The sequence below is a fragment of the Clinocottus analis genome, unplaced genomic scaffold (assembly GCF_023055335.1).
Source record: "Clinocottus analis isolate CAN_PGR_092001 unplaced genomic scaffold, fCliAna1.0.p SCAF_7, whole genome shotgun sequence".
NCBI lineage: Eukaryota > Metazoa > Chordata > Actinopteri > Perciformes > Cottidae > Clinocottus > Clinocottus analis.
In genome coordinates this window covers 14,191,609-14,216,113 of record NW_027176229.1, presented here as the reverse complement: position 1 = coordinate 14,216,113, position 24,505 = coordinate 14,191,609, and the positions used below count along the sequence as shown (strand labels likewise).

The 24,505-nt window shown below is 40.8% G+C and overlaps 1 protein-coding gene across 2 annotated transcripts in view; it reads left to right on the top strand.

Annotated features, from left to right (window-relative positions):
- Positions 1–24,505, top strand: part of LOC137779037 (uncharacterized) — a 281,596-nt gene that overhangs the window by 49,447 nt on the left and 207,644 nt on the right. For both annotated transcript variants that reach the window (XM_068566488.1, XM_068566487.1), the window contains one exon: positions 19,128–19,240. In XM_068566488.1, the coding sequence (XP_068422589.1) occupies positions 19,128–19,240 (113 nt within the window). The remainder of the gene's footprint in view (positions 1–19,127; positions 19,241–24,505) is intronic.

Below are 24,505 nucleotides of genomic sequence, written 5' to 3'. Positions count from 1 at the left end.
GATGGCAAATGAAGATAAGAAATATTATTTTTGCTGCGAGTCACAGCCTCTCAGTAAACAAATACTGGAACAAATTGCTTCATTGGAAGAAATTGTGGAAGGTCTTATCAAAACACCACAGGGGTTTCTGGGTATAATTGGCATAATTGGTTGACGAAGCAGGCTGCAGTCCATGATGCAGCACAGCGATGCACTCTAATGGGAACTGAGTGATCATGTCTTTAGGTCTATAGATTGCCCTCTTAGATGTTTAAAGATTCTGAGCCTTACTTAATAAGCAAACAATGGACAATGCATGGTCCACCGGTATGTTGCATTTGCTTAGGAAATCATTTACCATTGTAACATCATAATTGGGTCACAATGTATATTTCTTTATGTCATGTCGAGCTACATAGATATGCTATTTTAATCAATCAGACAGTAATTTAGATTATCCCTGATTTAAAATCAAACCGTTGCCTCGCTCCACTGAGGTTTACATCATCAACTAATAACCTCCTGTGTTCAGGTTGAAGGAGACACATCAGCCAGTTTTACGAGTGGCACATTGAAGGTTTCTCCAAGAGCAGGCCACATCGTGCAGTACCCACCAGCACAGATCACAGTCCCAGAGGTCTGTATCACACTACTGCTGGGAAACTATGCCTTCTTTCTGATGAGAAAACTACACACAAAAGTACAGCAAGAGTACTTTAAAACATTTGCCACCATTCTTTCTTTCACACTTTTTCTTAAGGACATTTTGAGAGATAGCAGCAGTTCAAAAATGGAACGGAAGGTTCTTTAGAAAATGCATTTCAAATGGCTTATCCAGTAGGTAGCCCCAGAGGACACCTCAGGGATAAACCTTGGCAAGAAAGGAAGATAGAGGGAGAAAAGTGAAATTGGAAAGAAGACACAGCCGTGACTAAAACAGTGGAAATATAGAGAGAAAAGGTATCCTCTTAACCTGCCGACGCCTCTTCAGAGGAATCAAAGCGCTCCATATCAGTATTCACTTTCCGAACATTCGGCTGTGTTCTGTGTTTATAGAAAAAGTCTAGATCCGCTGATGTCTCTTGCCCCAGACAGTCTGATATTTAGACAGCCTGTGCAGGTGATTTCTAAACAAACGACTCACACCACTGTGAGCCACTGTCCCAGTGTTGCTGTTTCATGGTTGGTGTTATTGGAGTGGCAGATGTTGTTCTTGGATTTAAAGTAGATCAATGAAATGATGTGCTTCATAAAAAGGGCTGCACTGTTTATTTGAAACTAAACTAAACAGAACTAGTGAAATTAAGGTCAGCTGGACATCAACTGCTAAGTTTTGTTTGCAAAAAAGGCAGAGAGGAGAGGAGAGAGAGAGAAAAAAAGGGAGGAAAGAGGAGAGAGATAGATGTATGGGGGCTGAAAGGAAATAGGAGAGAAGAGAAAAAAAGAATCAGCAAAATGTGTTTGTGGGCTTGAGAAGAGAGAGAAACGGGAGGAACTCTTCAACTTTCACTCTCATTCCCAGATGTGTTGTAGACAAGATGTAGCCTTTGAAGAGCTTGTGGCAAAATAGGCAAAATATGAATACACACACCCTCTCCACTTTCCCTCTTTCTCGCATGTTTCCCCCTTTCCTCTCTCTTTCTTTTGCTCCCCCTTTTAAACTCTCTCCACATCTCCCTCTCTTTATCTTTTTCCCTGGGCATCTCCGTTCCTTAGTGGCAAACCCAGCTGGGGGGTTTCTGTGCTACTGTGAGTGAACCTTCAGTGTCTCCATTGGCAGGCAGCTGTCCCTGCACAACACACAAACGCACACATTCTGCACTTACCAATGCCACCCCTGCTAATTTTGATAGATTAAAAACATTTTCACATACTCACACTTTTTATACACATTTACATGTGTGCCAAGGTCAATGGATCATTTACAGCCGAACAAAATACATCTCACTTGTTAATTGAAATCAGAGAGTCTGGATATTATTTTATGTTCAGGACCGCTCTTGTATGTGTAATCTACTTTAAAGCCACTAGAGGGAGCTTATATTATTCTGTGGTCCCTTATGCCAAAAATGTGTTTCATAGTACTGTTGCTCCAGCAAGGATGCACTATTTTTCAAATGTCTTGTATTTTGACCCTATATGTCACAAACTGTCCTGTAGCTTCCTTTTTTGAAAATATAGAGATCAATGCCACTAACCTAGACAAGAGACAAAGGCATACGTAAGTATTTGGCGTTTGCATTCCTTCAAACTAATACAATAATTGCTGTTTTAACACAGATATCTAGTAGTGTGACTTTACGTATGCATGGCAGAGGTGCTAATTCACCAGTTGCTCAGACGCTTGCGCAGGGTGTGTAATGACAATAACACAGAGCATGCCTGGGCGTGCTTTCAATCTGCTCCCCAAATGTAATGAGTCCGGGCAGAAGTCTGGTCATCCCAACTTGATCAAAAACGGGAGGAAATCTGCAAATGATTTATTATATCCTGTGGAGATTCATCAGTTACACATGTCAAAATGATGATGAGTTGAAAATTAAATGGCATCTTTCGTCACCATTATTTTTCCTAATATAGACAGAAAGAGGGAGCTGGAAAGTCGGAACAGGAGAGGAAAATTAGTTTTATCTGGTTCAGTTTCAGTTTATATTCCATTTTATTTGATCTCGATCCAACTGTTTACAGTTGCTCTTTGCCCCAAAAATATTGAGTCAATGTTCAGCCTTTTTGATATTATACGTAATTTGAATAAGAAATAAAAGCTTTATTTCTAATTTGTTTTTTCAAAAGTGTATTTTCAAAAGTTTCACATATCATGCATTATTTGATTCAATGATACAAGCGTGCCCGAGTACAGTCAGACACCTATTTTTTTTCTAGTTTATCCCCACTTTACAGATGCATAGCACATTCATACCTCATGTTCATCGTTGCCCTCTGGCATTTCATCAAACTACAGAAGACTAATGCCTTTGCCAGTTAATCATATTTTTTGTAGCTATCCCACCCTAATAGGAGCAGGGTGACATGACAGCATCTGAACTATACTTCAGAGTTGTCCTGCCATAACGCTACACGATTTCCCCGCCTTGTGTTACTCAAACAGGCCTGGCCGATGGGATTTGCCGTAGTCTGCGCTTCTCCTCTCCTTCTGGCCTTTTCCTGTGACAGGGCTGCCGATGATACAGATCCGCTGTGACATTTTACATTGTGCTTCCTAATTGCAGCAGCTGATAGTGGGATAACTCACCGTACAGCTGCATATTTCCTATTTTTTCCACCCGTTGTTTTTTTTTTTGTGTAGTTGGCTAGCATGGGTTGTTGTACTGATGTACTGGTTTAGACTAATTGAATTATTCACATGTTGTGTGATGGTATGCTATTAGGTGTTTTTCTGTGCTGTGCAACATATCTGCAGCAGAATTTTTATTTTAAGGGATTAATTTATGGCAACTTCAAACTTGTTTGTTGTTCATTTAAATTCCTAATTTCACACATGCACTTACGTAAGTGAACAAACATGCTTTTTGGCTATTGTGTATTTTTCCGTTATTTCCTTTACTCGGGTATTGTGTCCTCAAGTGTCTCCCACAGTCTGTAACGACCAAACTAAAAGCCAGAATAAACCTGTGTGACAGATGCAGCTCTAATTATACAGTTGTTTTAAGGCTGTCAGGTTGCAGCGAAAAGGGAGCCAGCCATTTGGGAAAGTGAAGGAGGAGGAGGAGGGTATGGAGTAGGAAGAGGGGGGTAGAGGGGGACGATTTGATGGACGGACATTGTAACACCAGCATCTGGTGATAGCTGCAGCTGCCGTATCGTTTTCCCACTGCCAGCTTGCCAGCTAAATAAATATTGCCACGATCTGTCTTGTACAAGCAAGTGTAAATTACTTTAACACGTCAATAACTAGTTTACAATGATGTTTTTTCTTGCCATTTCAGGATATATTGATTTCACATTGCTGTTAAATGGCATGAGCATTGTTTCCCTCACCCCGCGCTTTGTGTTTTCACATAGAATCCCAAGGAACTTGGCAGGAACAGGAGATGGAAGGAGAAAAAAACAGAATCTATTCATGCAGTTATGCTACCTTTGCACTCTCTCTCTAAATGTACAATTCAGTTAATCATATTGAATATTGCCCCCTTCATGATAGCAGATGTCTGATATATGAGTCTAAAAGTGAGAGTAAGGGTCAGATTTGTCAATGTTGGTCTTTGTGAGTTGCTTTTGTCTTATGCAATGCAATGTGTTTGTTTTTTCTTTTTGATCCACGACACTTTACATGAAGTGTTATATTTTCTACTTTTCTCACATTTTCTGAATCTAGTTGGTTTCTTGCTTGGCGTAAAGCAATTTTTTTTAGCGTAGATAACTTTTCTTGTCAATGTTACTAGTATCATTTTCCATGTTTTTTGTTTTTGCTGCGTTTCAATATCTTCCTCAATAATAGAAAGACACAATTAGTCAAGGAAAGTGATTCAGTAAGAAAGAATGCTCACAATATCCATTTTATCTGTTTGGATATCCGTGATGTGACGCAGGGGCATGCACATGTGTGCACCCATGAAACCTCTTCAGGCGAGCTTACACTTATATATTGTGCGTCTATTTTCATTCATATGGGTTCTTCCTCGCGCAGACAGATGTTGGGAAACCCACAAAATCAGAGCTGAAGCCGCACTATAATCACCGCGATTTTAATCAAGCTCTCGCGTTGTGACCCACTTATTTTCTCACAGTGCTGATTGCACTGCAGTGCAGTGACGACTAGCATTACCAAACTGCAGCCTGTGATTAACCTTCACATCATATACATGTTCCCTAACCAGCATACAGCAAATCCTAATCCCAAAATTACACCCACTTGGACTGGAAAAACTCTCCCTTTGTCAAATTTGAACATTTTCCTCCCTCACCCTGCCATCTTCATATGATACAATGATGATCCTGCTTCATGCATATGAGCAAATTGAGGTATGTCTGAGTGTGTAATACTCAACTGACTATTTCAGCCATACAGAAAAATCTTTTTGTGCAAGCCTGGAAGCACAATCTGTGACCTACCTATTTTTTCTCTTCAAGTTAAACTTATCCATAAAATAAGACACAAATAAAACATGAACACACACAGGCTTTTGTGAGAAAAGGGAAATATTCCAACCTTCTTTGCCATTTTCACGAGCATTGTAATTTTCACATCAGTAATGATAAAGCAGATTGATTATTCATTCTCATGCTTCAACACCATTTAATTGTGTGCCCAGGACACTCCTGCTTGGGGTCAGCAGGGTTCTCTCTCATTTACAAGATGCACCAACACACACACACACACACACACACACACACACACACACACACACACACACACACACGCACACACACACACACACACATTCAGAATTCTCTCTCTTTCTTTATCTCCCTCACAGATGCTCTCACTCTGCCTTCTCTAAGGGCCCCCAAAACATGCCCAGACTAGAATTTGCCAAAATATCCTTTTTCCTATCAAACACACACTGTGCCCCATCGCAGTCCCATCTCACTTATTCCTTCAACATCTCAATTAATACCCCTTAGGAGGCCTGGCGCCCCACAGGGGCACAGAGACTCACTGTGGTGGAAGACTGTTCCTGTCAATGTTCACCACAGATGCTGTAGTGCTGTCACTAAACTATCACATAAGTCCATCTCAGTTCCTAAAACCACTAGCAGATTAAACACATTAATTCAAGAGCAGTATATGTATGCGCCTGTGCTTATGTCTTTGCATTTGAAAGTTAGTCCATTTTCCTTTTTTTTTTTGAGGTTTAGGGACTTTGATCTTCAGCGCTTGTGTTAAAGGTTCCAAACACACCATACGTTAGTGTTGAGAACGTGGAAGTCTAAGGAAACTGTGGAATGCCGCTAGTTCTGCAACAGTCTCTGTCCCCTGTCTTTCTCCTCACCTCTCCCTGCCCGGTCCTCCTCTTCAGTAGCTAATGGATTGTTGTGGTTTCCAGGGTCTGCTCCAGAAATGTTCTCCTGCAGAGATGTCCTAAGAAGTGCCCTCGGCTGGTCCCTCCGTCTGCCATTAGGCCTCTCCACACTTTTTATCCCTAGACCTCCGAGACCTCAAACTGCCAAATGAGTTGAATTATGGCCAGTTATGTGGAGTGGACCCGGTGTCACGGGGGAGAGGCCTGAGTCAGTGGAACTAACCACACTCCTGACCATTAAAAGGCAGCCTGACACTGCCTCTTCATCTTTTCCCTGCTCTCAAAGGCAGGCACTGTAAGCCCATGCACCCCAGAGGAGAGACACAGTACAGCAAACCAACCAATGAGCCAGGCAGCTAGTCATCCAGTCTGTCAGGCAGGCAAAAATCCAACCGAAGCACCAATCTTCTTCATAGTCTAGCGCCCACATCATTACAATTGTAAGGACCCTTTTTGTTTTGAGGTGCTAATTTTTGCTTTACATTTTGCCCTATATAGTCACCTGTTTCTCATCTGTCTCTCCCCTCTATGTTCTTCAATCATCTTCCCTGTAATTTCTCTTTTTTTTTCCCTTTGCCCTTCAGCTAAGTGGGTGGGTTTGCAGGGTTATAACCACACAAGGTTAATTGCAGCAGCTAAAACAAGCATGGAGGCCAGGGCCCCAGCTACTGTATAAAGGAGGTCATCTAAGTCATGCAAACCCTCACAAATCCACTCACAACATTTACAGTCACACGGTTGCTTATTGAGGCAGCCTAGGAGAACACATTTTGCATCCCTCATAGACAAACACAGGAGACACATGCGCACACATACCCACACTTGAACACATGCACACGCACACTGCACTGAATTTGATCTGTCACAATAACAGGGGCATCATGACATGATGGATACAGCCCTTTTTCCCCCTTTTCTCTCCCCCGTTCTGCCTCTCTCCGGTAATCTTGATGCAGTGTGTAATGTTTGCTGTTGCCGGCGGCTGGAATTGAATGAGTGATACAACCAGAGGTGCTAGGATTACCGTGGGCAGAATTGATGCTATCTGTCCAATGATGTGTTATTTTGTGGAAGTGAGGCAACAAACCGGAGAGAGAAATGGTCGCAGCACTCTGTATGATTTTACAGTTTAAGTAGTGAAAGACAAATAGAATAACAGTGATGTGCTAGCAGGGGTTGTAAATGGTTGAATAATTTTCCTCAATTTCAACATTCATTCATCTTTTCTGCAGTCTTTTGCAGGGCTTCACATGGCAGCTTGAAGCTTGAATGCTATTTATCCTTCTAGTCTACTCACAATTGCAGCATCAGCTAGCTCAGCGCACATCTTTAGAGGTGAGACAGGTGGCATCCAGTCTCTAGTTCTCTAATAGGGTCAGCTTGGAAAAAGGTTAGAGGTAAACTAATGACACCTGCAATAGATGCTTCTTCTTTGAAGCCTAGGCTAAGGCTGAGTAGGGTCTGGGCTTGTGGGAATACAAGTGTGCTGCTTTTAGACTTAGCAGGCTGTGCCTGGGTCGGATGCTAAGCATTGAAAAGACTAAATTCAGCTCTTTCTGTCAGTGTGGGGCACACGCTGAGGGTCTTGGGCTATTGTTGTGGGGTCAGGTTAAAGTCATCCAGATTGCCAGAGCAGATGACAACCATTCATCACAAATACAGCAACAGTTCAGCACTGTATAGCTATAAAGTTCTGCTTCGGTAGGTTAAAGTCAAAAGTTTTCAGTTTTCACATTTGCTCTTGCATTATAATGCTGATATTGGTTTGGATTTCTACACTGCAGGAGGTCATTCTAAAAATGCACATTGTTGTTGTGTATGTCTCTCTTTTGTGACTTTTTTTTCTGGTTTCCTTGATTCCGGATGTGTCTAGTCAGGTGTATTTCGAGTTTTATCCAAAGATTTTATGCAGTTAATCTATTCTATTTTGCAATTTTTCCAGCGGTTGTAATCAAAATCTTACTATTCCTTTTAAAAGCACCTTTTAAGGATTACACACTTGCTTTGGATATACAGAAGCCTATTTGCAACTACTCTCTCTTCTGTCACTCACTTGAATTTACAATATGTGTTTATGTGTAATTATTGTATGTTTTTTGTCTGGCAGAGAGCAACTGCTGTTGGCTTTGAAGGAAAATGAAATAAGAAGGGCTATTTTTCTCCCCTCTGTAAACAGCTGGCAGCATCCCATGCTTGCACAATTAATGGGCATCTAATTGGCAATAATCATTTTTACTTAAGCACATTTAAAATAGGCAGTTGCCCCTGGAACAAACAGCTGTTGGTGGAACCTTCTGGCAACATAGCGTGGATGTTTGAGGATATGGCTGATCAATGCTTACAGGAGGTGGTCCATACATGAACACTCACTTAATGTTGGCACTCACATGCACAAGCTTTTCTATTTCAATCCATCAACAGTGCTGGAGGGTTTACTGTATGTTGCGTTTAGGTTTTTTTTAAGGCATAAATGAAACTGCACTGCACTTATTTACTGTATTACCACATATGCTGTGCTTGATTTAAACTGTGTTGTAACATAGTTCTCTTTGTTGGTTCCTCTAAATGTTTTTATTTAACAATAACTGAAATCCAAATGGCCTGCTCTGCCATTCAGTCAAAGAAAAGCAAAACTTTATATGTGTTCTGTCTCAGACGGTTCACTCTGGGGACACTGATGAGACATTGACGTCTCTGGATATTATATAGTATAATATAGTATTATAGTGTGTAGATTCAATGCTTACATCTTCATCTTCCTCATATTTAACATATGTTATATATGCATGCTAAGGTACTTCTATGGTGCTTCTACTTTCTTGCTGCTAATTTATGCCAAGTTATATCCAGATGCATAAACAGATTGTTTCTTTGTATGCTGGCGTTTTGTATCTGTGCTGTATCATTTTAAAACTTTTGCATTTTGAGCAATGAACAAAGTGAATTTAATGTGTGATGTCAGATCAACTTCCAAAAGTTACACGAGGGCCAGTGAAAGAGAGGAGAATGCATGTGTTTCAGTTAGAAGGGCAGTATGTCGAGTTAGTTAAAGAGAGGCCGTATATGTGTTTTTAATATGATGATTTCTCTATGGAGTCATGGACTTTTTAGCAATACTGTTTTAAACATACTTGTCGAATCCTCGTTTTGCAGCTTTTGAGGTCAACCCGCTGCAATGTGAATCTATAGAGTTGTGATTTCATTTAACTGAAAGCAATCCTGCTTTCATGGTCATGAATCTATAATAAAATCCTATGAAGAAGTACAAAACTGGCAGAAAGGACAGACCCTTGCGGCTAGCAGACAAGCAGGCAGTAAGCAATGAATTAAACACAAAATTTGGCTTTGCCGTAGAACTTATCTGACCCGGGAGTTACTCCGACTGAAAGCCTTATCGGACATTTAATAAAGGAGCAGTGAAAGTCTCTTTGACATTGGCTTCAGGACTTCTAATATAATGCTCACACTATTGTACATGATGAAGACTCTTCTGGTTTAAGCCAGATGCCCCTTCTAAGCCCTTTGATGAAAGGTGGAATGAGTGAGGGTAAAAGGGAGAGAACATGAGTGTGTAGGATGCTGAAAAGTAATGTCAAACAACTTGATTGTGAGAAGGGAATGGATTAAAGGCATTGTTTGAGCTGAAAGAGGAAGTACCTTCCACACCGCTGGCTGCCACCTTATCTCGCCGCCCCAACAGTGGTCTAATCTGTTGGTCGAGCACGCCTTCAAGTAATTTCAATCTGTCAGACAGACAATGGAGCTGCCACCTAGCTGCTCATCATGGATTACTGTACTGCGCATCCTGTCCCGCCCCTACACAGACCCCTGACAAAGGACTTAATTGAATATCCGTCCATGGCTAATTTGTGTTTGTTCCTTGTGGGAATATGTGTAAGCATATGCCATACAAAAAAACAGGCTTGTTTTCACATGCATGCTCTGTACAGTAAGCGCATGTGACTGTACGTAAACAACCCCAACAAGCTTTGTGTACTTACCCCCTATAGGAATTTATTTTGAGGCTGTTTGTTGATTTACTCTGATGTTGAAAGTCAGGTACAATTGCTTCCAATTCTTAAACTGTAAACAAATTGAGTGGACTGAATTCAATTAACTCCTTGTAACCTAAAATATAATTACATAAAGGCACAGAGAGAGGAGTGGGAGATGATAATGTAGGTTTTTTACCCTTGAACCATAACCCTACTTTTCCCATTTATTTATCAAATTAATTTAATCCTGTAGATTTGTTATGCTTGGGCTTAAATACATATAATCACCTATTTTAGCTTTAAATTACACTTGTGCTTAAACTAATTAATCCTCAATGTTTATCATGCATAAACAGTGATGGCTTTGCATTAGACGACTACATTGTTTATTAACAATATTATTTATCACAATTTCCTCATTGTCCAAAGACACATCTTGTCCTTGCTTTTAGAGATTGGATATGACATTGAATGACATTGGTATTAATGATGGGACACTGAAGCAGTATTTAACTTGGAAATGGGTGTATTTAAAAATCTAAATAAAAAAAAAAAAAGAACTGGGTTTAGAAAATGAAAACATAATTAAAAAAAAACAGAAAATCTAGAATTTGACTTGGCTATCCATGTTTTTTTAAAACTAAAAAGAATGTCTGTCTGTTCAGGTCTTCTGAGGTGACAGCTGTGTTTCATCTCATACGATGATGTGTTAAACAAAACACTGCCCACATGTTTGCCTTAAACTAAGTAGCCCTTAACTGCTTGGACAGACATCAGGCTGTTGCACTTTATGTATTTGTTTATTTTCAAGATAAGGGGCCTCTTTTATGGATAAGCAGCTGACGCTCCCGCTCTGTCAAGCTGGGACAGGCTGAGGGAAGATAAAATAGAGTCTGTTAATCTGGTGCTGGTGAGCAGAGAGAGCGATGTTATTGACCTACGCTGGCAGCAATGTGTTTCAATTATACACCGCCATCCATTTGTCAGGCAAGCGGAGCGATGGGGGGGACACTGAGTTCAGGCCTGGGTTAGAGTCATTCTCCATCACTTATGATGTGTCTTTGGAAAGCACTTTAATTGAATTACCCAATTTATTCTTCAAGCAACAATGCCCTGGCCCAGACCCATGACGTGAGACAATTAGATACAAGTTTAAAATCAGGCAGTTTGCATACTTCATCTTTTCATGGTGTACACAGGGAAAGAGACAGCTAACTTATGGTGACTTTCTTTCCCTCTTCATCCTGAATGAATTCTATTAATGTGAGTGGTGCGACTCTATCATGACAATTTTCTTTGACACCTTCTTGGTGCGACTGCTTGACGTACAGCTTCATGAAACCTATAATATGGTAAGTGATGCTGCCTGTGTGTTGCTACCCACCCATGTGCACCATGTGTATGCATTCTGTACGACTGCAACTGGTAATTTGTCAGCGCAAAACTCCCAATGCTTTTGCTAAGTGGGCAATTGAGACGATAATGCATTGTACTGTATAATCAACGAAAAGATAACTTCATCTGATGTACACGCAGTGTACCCTTGACCAATGCTGCAACATCTCTAATTCATACAATCCATCATAGCCAACATAAAAATGGTGGCTTCTCAGTTGCACATCCATATGTCTACATCTGTTTTTATAGTGTAGCGAGAAAAGTGCTGCCTGTGCAAGGCACATAGTCAAAACGAGGGTGCACAAGTTTTTCCCCTTTGTTCAATGATCTTCCAAGCAGATTTTCCTGAATATTTTCCCTGATATTTGCAAATTGCAAGTGGTTGAGTGTGATTAATTCTAATCAAGTTCAATTTATTCTGCTAGAGCAGCTGGAAGAGGCCTAAGTGTTGCCTGCATTCTGTCTGTGAGCTGTCTGACAAAACGGCCTGGCAGTCGATCACCTCAGCCCAAGATCCAGGTGTAGGGAAGGTGCTTGTGTCAGAAGCACACTAGTCTACTTGCACTCTGGCCCTCACACCTGGCTGTTCACCAAACTCTGATTGTCAGTTCATCTATTTTCACCAAGACAACGAGTCTCACTGTCTGCACCCACTATCTGTGTCTAATCAACAGTGTTGCTCTCCTAGTATCTCCACAGCTCATCTTGTTAAGGGCGAAAGAATAGTGGATAAAAATGTGCTCTCTATAAGCATGTAATGTACACCAATTATGTTAATTAGTAGTGTTGCAGATGGCCCAGTGTTGATTGCAGCTTTAGGATCAGAAGAGGCTGTCTGAAATTTGAATGTGGGAGTCACGTGACACTCATTACTGTGTAACCTCAACCAAAAATCCCTTTGTCACTCTTCATCCATCTGTGCTGACTGTCTTTGACAGATAAGACTATATGCTCAAATCAATGCAGCTGAAGAGTTGCACAACCACAACAGAGAAACACCATCCCTAGGTTTTAATTGGCAGTTCCCTAGTTAAGATGAATTTGGGTGTGCTCTTAAGACAATGAGTAACATGAGCAATAAGTCTTCTGAAGTGGCAGTGATTGGGAAATAGAGAGAATAAAGCAAGGATAATGTCCTAAAAGTGGATCATACTGTCATTTACAAATTAATAACACAATAAATACACAATAGATGCTAAAAACAAATGTCCGTAAATGGAATCATTGAGACGTGTGCTTTTAATAATGTTGTGTGTGAGTTTCCTTTGACAGTCTACCTCTTCAGGATATACATAGTTATCCACTCCCAGCATGCTGACTCCAGGGGCAGGAGAAGCCACTTCAAATGCCAGTCCTCCATGGGAACTGTGACATTCGGAGTGTGCCAAGGTGTGCCGTGTGTTAGAAATGCATGTGCAGTCAGCTGTAAATTCATCATCATCATCAGCCATGATGCTCTTTGTTCCGGCTATTGAGGCGAGTCAGTTTAGCCCCCGTCTTCTGTCAGACCTTGCTGAAGTGAACCCATGCTGATGTCCAAATGAATGGAGTCCTTTCATAAAGGCAGGGCCATTGAACTCTGGAGACAGAATATTGCCTTAAGTCCTGCAACCTTTGTGGCAGGGGGTTCCTGCCAGGCATGATTCCTGTTTAGTGAATAAGTGGGGTAATTATGGTGCGGTTGGGGCTGTGCAGCAAATGTCACCAGCAGATAAACAGTGGGAGCAACCCTTCCGTAAAGGCCTGATTTATCCACCCTGGACCTCCTGTAGCCTGCAGATGAATTAGGAGCATTTGGGTGTAAAAAAACAAACTAGCTTCTCTTGATTTCACTGGAGTTCAAGGATGCATATAATTTGAGAAACAGTAGTTGGCAAATAAGGCCCCATGTTAAAGCTTACTTAGTCACAGACCACATCTCACATGGTTTAAAAGGCAGGTGCTAGTTTGATCTGTGGATGCAATGGCAAGGACAGTGCGTGAATAATATGCAATAACATTGCAGAGATTTAAACATTTCATGTTGAATTCAAGCTGATTCAATAGCTGCAACACATATGTAATGTTGCATTTATATTCCTGAACTACTAATGGAAACTACAGGTGTAAATAATCCCTCACATTTATGGTTTTATGTGTTGCTGAATGTGAATCTTAAACTTCTCCATTCCAAGTAACCTCCTCTGTATCTCTGATTGGTGGATGAAAGCACATCCATTGCACTCCATTAAAGAGTGCCCACTCACGCGTGACTGCAGGGCAGCCTTTATAACATCATGAGCCTGGGGAAATGGGAAAGCCAGCCAGCGTCATTCCATTACCTGCTGAAATGGATGCCCCTGTATCTCCTCCTTGATTAGCTTTGTCTCGAATAACAATGATAGCTTTAAGTGTGTCTAATTGAGGCCGGGCGCGCCCTCCCTCTCTGTGTAAAAGTGCTTACTCATTTTGTCTGTCCTTTTAATAATTACATTATCATTTTACGCCCCTGCCAGTTCCTTGGGAAGTGGGCTGGCGCTTTTTTTTTTTAAAGTGAAAGCTCATTATTGGAGCTGAATTATGTGCAGTTTATTGATCCCCATGGTGGATTATGGTGCTCTAAGTTAGTCTAGACAGAATAGTTAGCCAGATGACAGATAGGAAACATAGAGGCCCCAGGGGAAAGATCCCTGGGCTCAGTAAGCAATTAATGCCTGCCAGGTAATGGAATTTAAGTTTACACTAAATCCACCAATGCCTTGACATTTGAAGTGCCTTATAAAAAAACATTAGCCTAATGAGACGGTCGAGGGCAGGAGAGGCATTTTTTTACACAATGTTTCTCTTTCTCACACTTTTCCTTTTGTCTTTTATTCTTCATCATCTTGACTCATCCCCGTGCAAGCACAGGGATGCCCCTTTATCACTACCCTATTCTGATACTTTAATTACTTATTAGTAAAAATTCACACTTAAATAGAGTCTGGTGGTGCTTTTTGGATTTGTGTTTTACTCTCTTGATTGGCCTGGAGCACGTTTGATTGATTGGCTATAGTTGGGTCCATTTTCCAGACAGGCTTTGCTAATCTCCATCTTAGGCTACGTGAGGGTGTTTGTGTGATAAAGTGCACAATGAGTGGGGGAAAGGCCAAAGTGCTGAGTAAGAAGCCAAGCAGGACATTCATCTCTATAAAGACGAGGATGGATAAGGATAAAGCTATCCATCATTATCTTGATGAACATGCCACGTTTCCAACGGCATTGCCTCCCTGCCATCCAGGCCCAGCTCTCCCGTAGACTTGTGAGGATCTCAGTCCCATGGGGAGTAAAGAGGTTCAGACTGGGTAAAGACTAGGTATTATTTGAAATGCTTCGATCCTGATACACTAAGACTACACCAAGAGATTTAAAATGTGTGTGTGTGTGTGTGTGTTTATATATATATATATATATATATATATATATATATATATATATATATATATATATATATATATATATATATATTATATATATATATATATATATATATATATATATATATATATATATATATATATATATATATATATATATATATACATACAAGCTTTTTATTTTGGAAAAACTAACTAATTTTCATAAAAACATATAGAAAAAACACATCCATATAAGAACTGCCTGAAGAAAATAGTTTGGCAAACATTTTTGATTAAAATCAGCTGCTATCTGATTGAGGATTAAGTAAACAAGATCATAAATCTGACCAGACATTCAGAGTGAGCTTGACAGATTTCAATACTTGGTGCTAGAGGCACATTTTGTTTTGAATCAGAAAAGTAATGAGTTTCAATATCAAGCGCTAGTCTGGGTGTCTGAAAAGAGAGTTTGTCAGTTACTTTTACACAAAGTGGATTTACCTCAATAAAATCCATGTCCTTCCCCCATAGCTGCAAAAAATAAAAAACAACATATGTGCGTTGATGTGGACACACACAGACAGACACTTTATTGGTGCAGACTGCCAGTGGCTGGACTGAACTTTAAAGGATGGCCTTAATGAAAAATACTGGATAGCCACGACGGCAGCGTGCTTCACCTGTTAAAACAGCCTTGTATATCCTGGGAGCGAGACAGGGAGCCAGCAACTTTACCCCGTAATAAGGCCAATATCTAGCTCAAAGCCTTTCTGTGCCTTTTGTGTAGTTTACCGTGTCCTTGGCTCATAAGCCTTGATAATGTTAGTAAATACATACAGAGGCATGGATAAACTGGGCTGTAATCCACACTACCTTTAGATGGAAGAGGAACGGAGCGATGGGTGGGTGAAGGGAGGTGGGAGAAGCGGCTGATTAGACTGGTTTTACTGCTCCTCTGCCGACCTAGAAAAACACAACAGCCCTGACCTTGCATCGCAGAGCCCTTATATATCTAATGATCTCTGAGTACCTTAATGATACAATGTGTTCTCTCTCCCACTCTCTTCCCTCCATTTTCCTTATCCTTCTTTCATGCCTTTCTCTCCCAATTCTCTCTCCTTTAGCACACACTTGTGCACATGCACACTAGTCCACATGCACACAAAGTACACAGCCTTGAAAAACACAGTCAGCAGTTTGGGCTAGGAGTCTAGCAAATGAGCTGTCCTATTGAAATAGAAAGGAGAGTGCTCTGTGCTGCAGAAAATGCTGCTACGGCAAGCCTTATAGAAGAGAGACGTAGGGAAAATTACTTGTTCGGACAAAGAAACATGAGAATGTCCTTACACTACAAATGTAGCAATTTACATTTAGACGGCACAGATTACATCCATATTCCATATTTTATTTCTTTTTCAACCACATCTATATCTCATCTCATTATCATTGATAAACCACCACTAAGTGGTGTAAGTGCTGTAAGAGAGAGAAAAAAAAAGTACAATTTAAAAAATGTATTTCTCTCATTGAATCAGCGTTCTTCCATCTCTTCCTTAGTACTCCATTGGTTTGAACACTCTCACAGTGTGGTTGGACTCCAGCAGTTTAATGGCGGATTTTATACAGCTCAGCTCCATTGCATCAAATGAACCTAACCAACCATAGTGTCTTCTTACATTCTGAAAGTGGGGTGTGTAATAGTGTCCCATCCCACCAACAAAAGTGCATCTTTAGATATATTATGTCTTGGATGGTTGATCTGAAACACTTATCAAGCTGTTTGATAAATCACAATTTGCAGCTTTATAAAAAAAAATAAAGAAGATATTTCTTAAGTTTCCCGGACCATTTTCTCAATGTGGAGAAAACAACTCACTGGCTTAAGTCATTCATTCTTGCGTCTAATTCCCTCTCTTTGACCACTTAAACCATAAACCTCCTTTTGGTCCTGGTATTCCCCCTTCTCACTCCATCCACCCATTGTAATTAAGTTTCGATTCATTCAGCTCTGAATTGGAATGTTAAGACGGAGGGTTATCACTGGGGTTCTGTAGCCTCACCCATTGAAACACCTATAGTGACCTCTCTGATTCACCCAACAGGGGTCTCCTCCTCCCCCCTGATATCCCTCTCTCCTTCATGGCCGTCTTGTTGTGTGGTCTCCTCTCTTCAGTTCTCTCATTTCTCGCTGCGTGAAGGCCTGGGAGGTAGGTGGCAGGGGAGGAGTGGGGTGGTTGAAGAGGAGGGCTTCTGTCCCTGGATGAGTGCGTGTGGATAAGAAGTTGTTTGAATTCATAATTGTGCTCTTGTGAAGGGGGAGATTTGTAAAGCAAGGCTAGGTTCATTGTGTGGCAGTGCGAGTCCGGTGGAGGGTGCGAGCTGCTCAAAGCTAATGTAATCTACGCTATTAGAGAGGGTTAATTAGCTGCTGAACTGGAGCCTGAAGAGCAGGCAGAGAGGGGGAGACACAGAGAGAGAGGCCAAGAGAGAGAGATGGAGGGCGGGCAGTGGGGATAGAGAGGTCTTCAGGGAGTCATTAGAGACTGCTTGTTGTAATACAGCCACACAGTCAATAAGGCTACTCCTCTGAGGAGTAGAAGAAAGGCAAAGACAGACATGGAGGGAAAGAGTTTCACACCAGGAAAAATATCTGGATAGCAGCACCTCTGCAACACATTTTGGGGAACCAGATGTGGATTGTATGGCCTTATTTTCATCTTGTGTTATCTAAAGGGTATTTAACCCCCAACGTGTGTTGAAAATGGATCAGTAATCCATATAAATATACTTTATATAACTCAGTGTCCCTACAGTTTATAATATAAAACATTGTTCAATTATTTATTTTTACAATATTTTTCCAATTGCATATGACATAGACATTTCTTAAGAAAGTCAGTACATAAAACATTTTTGGTTTCTGAAAATACAAAAAAGCAATCTTATTTTGTGTTTTTTATCGATAAAAAAAATCAGGAAATAAACTCAACAGCAATGTTTCTTTCTTGAAATCATGACCCAATCAACAGCCGTTGTTGTGGGCAGCTTGTTTTGGGATTTATTTTCTTTCTCCCGAACTACAATAGCCAACCATATTACCTCGTACAATGAAACATGCATCAAGAACAACTGAACTTGTTAGTGAGGAGGACAACATTCATGTATACAACTTATGCTGTCCAGAACACGAGCCTCTCGTGCACGATGAGTAGATACATGCATCCATATTAAAGATGTATTTTGGATTTTGGTGGTGAAATGTCCCTTTCAGAAACAAGTATTGATTTCTTGAAAATGGAATGAAACTACATGCCTAACTAATCACAAACATTGCTTTGGATAAAAAAACAAAAGGCAGGCCTTCTTAGTTCAACCTGCCTTTTTTCTTCCTTGAGCTTGTTAATTGTTTGTAATGTGGTGTACATGAGGATATTATCTATTCATATATCTTGACTATTTATCATACTTGACTGGCACTGTGATCTGCTGCAAAAAAGCCCTACTTTCTGCTCAGTGTTTTCCTATCCTTTACTTTTCATGAATATGGATATCCTTGGCTTGAAGTAGCTCCAGTGAAGGTCTGCTGGCCCCTGCTAGCAGACTATTTGTATCTACTAGTCCATCCTATGCTGCCATAGGTCTCATGTCGTTCTGAGCAAAACTTCACTTAGGATGGGTAGTTAGTGCCTGCTCCCTTGGCATTTTAATACAGATTAATTACTTTCCCTGGGCCAAGTGATCCATTTTTGTGTATTTGTGGATGTTTTTAGCTTTTTCTTGACCTTGGGGTGAGGGAGAAGGAAAAAGAGAGAGGAATAAAAATAAAAATAAAATAAAAACCTTCACAGTAGACTTATACCCTCAATTTAATAGCCGAGTGAGGTGTTTCTCCAGCATCATCAGATCAATGGAGAGTAAATAGCCCACACTTCTTGTTTCACAGTGCAGTATTGATCTTCTTCTCAGCCTCGGCTTCCCTTTCCCCGGGATCTCGTGTCTTTCAACCCCTGGGACTGTGGTGATTGCCATAGATTGGACAAGCTAACAAGCGCATGATGAGGAACCAGGCTTTCTTTTCTCCTCATAGGCTGTTACATTTTTTTCTTTGAGGCACTGGCATGAACACACACAGATAGACATACAGACAAACAGACAGACATACACACACACAGGGACCTAAAACATCAGATCTACACAGCTCAGTGCCATAAAGGAGTATGCTGCTTCTTTCTTGTTCACGTTGTTCTGTCTTCATCTACACTGCGAGGATCTACTGTAGCTGTGCCTGTCTTGGGATGTTAGCCAGGCTGATGGAGTAGACCAACTTTACTACACAGGTACGCATGCTACTGTGTGTTTCTTCACCTCACTGGGAACTTTATTTTTTTTTTCAGCTGGCACCATGTTTGTTCCAGAATCTTCCATCATCTCTGAAGATATCTCACGTGTCCTGCGGAGAGCGACACACCCTGTTTGGGCTGGAGGACGGCAGCGTGGCGGCATGTGGGTAAGTTCAGTGTAAAAGCAGAAACCAGTTTGCTGAAGTCGAGACCTGAGGGGATAGGAGGAGAGATGAGGAGGCAAACCCCTCCCCACACATCACAACCCCCCTGGTATTACTGCATAGGCAAATTAGGGTCAGGAGAAAGATCGAAAGGTTGTGTGCATGTGTGTGCGTTACATTGATGAGAAGTCATTTGGTATTTAAGCTTTTGCATGTGTCTGCGCACACGCTTGTGTGTGCGTGTCTCCTCAGTTCTGTTCAGCATGCAAAGTTGTAATAAATCTTGTTGAGAGCAGTTAAGAGAGCTGCATGTGCTGCCGGGTGGCTCAGGATCAATATAAAGTATGTTTATTGAATCCAATAGTTGTGTTTGTGGAGAAGGGGAATAAGCCAGCTGGAATAAGTAATCAGATGTGCTTTTAAGGCTCATTACCAGCCTGTTGGGCATATAGATCTGTTTTTAAACAGCCCGCTGTATTAGACAAGTTTATGCTTGAACACAGCCAACGTGATATACTTGCATATTTCAGCATTGTACTTGATCATCAACTTAGTATTTCCAATATTTCCCTTTTTTCTCCTCAAACTTGACATGACTTTTCACTTTTCAGCTACTAGTTAGTTTTAAAAAAAAAATGCTCAATTTATTCTGGTATTCATTTTTTCTTTAGGGTTTGTTTTCAAAGCAGATGATCTGGCTGGGAACAGGAAAATGCATTTCAACATATAGCATTGCATCGTCTTGGTATTATTTGTTGAAAAATAGGTATTGTCTTTAACCAAAAGGAGGAGTTAAAAGATATTCAAACATGGCTTGAAAGAGGCATTAGTAGAAGTGTAAGGCTCTGGGTTTTCTGCCATTAAATGTGTGTGCCAAACAAAGCTTGCAGGCTAATACAATGAGTGGCAGAGTGAAAGCATGAGGAAAAAACAATTTATTCAGTTCAGTCCTGATACCGTAAAGAAGTATAATTTGAGCGTTAGTTTGATTACTGAAATTTTGATAATTACTTTTGTTCTGGTAGCCTTACTTTCTGTTCTTTCTTCCAAATTCAAAATAACACTTCTGTAATACTCTCACGAAATAAATCAATTCCAAAGGTGGTAATCCCTGCTACATGCATGCACACATATCTTTCTCCCATTCCTCCCTCTCTTCTTGGCTTCCTGTGTTTGCATGTGATATTTTAGGTGACTCTGGGAGGGATGACAGTTCTAACTAGGCCTATTAGGTAACCCTCAGGGTGCCCTCAGCACTGATTTGAGCACCATTAATTTTCTATTATGGAGTGCTAAAGATGTGCCCCTGCACAGTCATTCACCTGGCTTATTGAGTCTCGCACACACCAATTGTGGACTTTTCCAGGGCAGCGTTGCTGAAGGTTTAGTGCGTCCCCTCTGGGGAGCTAATTTATTATTTGCAGATATTGATCTGGCAGGGTAGGCCAGCCAAGCCATGGCCGGTGTTGACTCTGCTCTGGCCTGTGGTGACTTTAACTCTTTCCAGACTGAAGGAGACACACACTATGATTGGTCAGTGGCTGTTGGATCACTGATATTAGTAGTTATCTCAATTATTTAGCTTGTTTAATGGTTTGTTTATTTAAATTCTGAATTTATGGATGTAATTTGCAACAAGGAGAGGATAGATCTTTATCTTTCTGGAGATAGACCATATCTTTTCACCACAAACAAACATATAAGCAGACACACAGGCACACACGCACGTACGCACGCACACACGCACACACACACACACACACACACACACACACACACACACACACACACACACACACACACACACACACACACACACACATACACACACTGTGTGGCCTGTCCAAGGGAAATAAAATCACAGTTAAGAGGAAGGAAAACAAATTTAGAAGGTCAGACAAAACATTTATCAAGCTGTGTGTGTCTGGTGGGTAAATAACAGAGGGACAGTAAAGGGCATGACTCTGAAACCACCAGATAACCACTGCAGATCATCACACACAGCCTCAAGACTCACTGCAGAGAACGGATATTTCTCAGAGGGTATGCCTTCAGAACATTTGCTCATATTCTTTCTCCTGTATTGCTGTTTTATTTTGAACAGTAAACTGAGATAAATAACCTACAACAGACATTTTATTGTACCTCTCACATTTTCAGCCATAGAGTTATCGAAATCTTACAATAAGCAGTCGGGTATTTATTAAGACAAAGTCTCAAGTTTAACTCTAAACCTCTTCAGTATATGATAATAACAAATTTGAGAAAATGTAATTTGGATCAGAGATTAATCAGTTCATTGCTATGCTTTAATGTAACATAAAATAAGTTCAGCCAAAAAAAAGGTTTGTCAAAGAGATGAACAAGATGGGACTTGAACATTACATTAAATACATTTCCAGATGTGGTATTTGTGCATGTGTGTCAAAAGTAGCAGTATGCTAGGGAGATTGTCTATGCTATTGATGTCCATAGCCTGCACAAACTCTCACACACACAAACACATACTGTATGAATCTGGCCTCCAGCACTCGTCACACACACACACACACACACACACACACACACACACACACACACACACACACACACACACACACACACACACACACACACACACACACATTTGCCCAGGGACCAATAAGTTGCTTCCCACAGGCCTCAGGGCCCTTCAACAACCTCAGACTCAGCTTGGCCCGTCCCAACCCTAATTGGTATTTAATGCTCTTACTGAACCTCAGAGGTCAAACAGCAGTGTGTGTTTGTGTGTGAGTGTGTTAGTGTTTGTGTAAGGGTGTTGAGCCAAATATGTCACAGGAGGTATTACCAAGAAAGGGCAAAGAGGAAAGCTCCACATTGCACAACGATGGGGGTTTCCTGTGATGACTGCTGGGTAGCTTGAATAGATGGTGAATGATGATAGATGTCCAGAGAGGAATTATGGAGGATAATAGACCACCATTTTCCTTTATACTGGTTGTTATTATAGCATTTTACCTGATCTTTATGGCCTAGCACATAAAATAAAGGTCAGGAAATTTCCCAGGGATGAAAGTGCCTTCAACCAATCCAAATTTGTCCATACTCCCTCTGTAAAGGCGATTTCATGGTTGACAGGCCTGTCTGCTGTTGGATTTGGCATAACCTCAAAAGTTGGCCCATATTCATCTTCCATATTAATGTGAGTGCTGAAACTGAGGTGGAGGTCAAAGAGAAGACATCGCTGATGAGGAAACATGGTGGAGTGGATTTTCCACTGTGTTGCTGCCTAGTCTCTGCTAATGCTGTTATGAAAGATTGGGCAGTTCGCCCGTGCAGTCTTGACAGAGAGGAAGGCAGGGGGAGGAAGCCACCCCAAACTCCCATGTCTCGTTCCATGCCACTTCCAAAACTCAATTGTCTGCGTTCTGCCAGAGACCACAATCTGTTGAGACGCTCCTACTCAGGGACAGGAAGGGAAAAGGAAATCAAAAAAGTTTGCAAATAAAGATGGAGGCGGTTGAAATACATAAAATGTGGACAGATAACATATTGCCCATTTGGGATATATCATTCTGTCTCTGATCCACCAAATCAGTTTCCTATGAATAAAACAGCATTGTGGGGGTTTGCCTTTTTATGCGGTGTCTTTAAATATGTAATTATCAGACTTAATCTGCTCTCAGCTGTGTGAGACAAGTCCAGCATCTGGACAATTCCAGACTGATTGACTATAAAGAGGCACGCCTTGATTGAACATAAAGAAAGGGTGGAAATTTATATCCAGCTTTGTTTACTAAAAATGGTACATGGGCTTGCTTTATCATGAATGATGATTTTTTTTCCCATTGGATTTACATCCATTACAGAGCTTTGGAACCTGTGCCATTACAAATTGCTCTATATATAGAAGGAGTAAATGTGGTTCTAAAGCAACACAATTGTCAATAAGCATCAAGCAGCCGTCACTGACGTTCCTGCTGTCTCATCAGTAATCAGGCCAATCTGTTTTAGGATAAAATGGCCATACATGGAGCATCATTGATGGAAATGTCTCATTTTAACTTCATGGTGCTCTTTGAGAAGGCAAAGCAAATCAGCAAATGTTCATGAATTTGACAGTAGAAGCGTGGAAATTCTATGACAACTAGTTGGATTCGGTGAGCTGAGTGCCAGCACTTTGCATTAAGTTACACTGAGCACTAATTGGATGCTACCTGGCTCTACATCACTAGCTGCTCTGAACAGGATCAGGATCTGGCTCTGACTTACAGCAAGCTCTCTGGTGTTGCTGGCTGATTACCCTTAGCAAAGGGAAAACCGAAACGATGATGAGAAAAAAATCCCTTCTCTTCTCTCGCACAAGCCCTTGGCCCTGTTGGCACCGTGCAAGCTTTTTGATTTTTCCTGATGTCCCTGAAATTGATTTTCAGCCATGATTGCATCGTCTCTCTGAGGATAATCAAAGATTTTAAATAATTGCTGCAGTATGACTGCACAATGGGGAATAACAAGAATAGTGGCTGCTTCCCCTTCCTGTGTTCTATAGAATCATTTTAACTGAGCTCTACAGTATGATTTCACAACATACCTCTTAAATAGTTACCAGTTGTAGCCATGACACCATTTGTTTAATTGTAAATCCCTTTTAAAATCCAATGATGACAAAACATATTGTGAGGTTACAGTTGTCAAAATCTGTCTGACTTTGTCATTAAACCGATCAGGTAATAAATATGTAATAGCTCATTATTTTTCTTTTGACTAAGAGGAAAAAAACACTTGATAATATATTACTTTTTTCCGGGCTGATTCAAACACAATTCATCAATCATGAAAAGAAAAAATGTCCTCGGAATCCTTGCTACACAAGCTTGACAGCACGTCAGCTAACCTTTTTCCCGCTTAATCTTGCTGTCATTGATTTAAAAACATCCTGAGGAAGTTGTTTTGTGCTGTTACTCCTGGCTGCCTTGTATAAGAGAGACATCACCGTCCTGGAGCCACCCTTTTGTGCCACAGTGAAAGATGGTCTCTCGTTTAACGTGGGAATGTAACCAGTGTTTGCAAGAGGAGAAACAGATTGATTAGAGGGCGAGGGAAGATTAATAAGCTGCACAGGGCAGTTATGACACCCATTGTTTCACACATGCTTTGTAGAGGTGTGCCTCCCAAAATGCATCATTGTGTAAAATATTGACCTAAAGTATATCATTACTCTTTTTCTCCTGTATGCTTGCTTTGCTCTCTGAAGTACACTTTTAAACAGTAATAAACTGCTCTCACCCT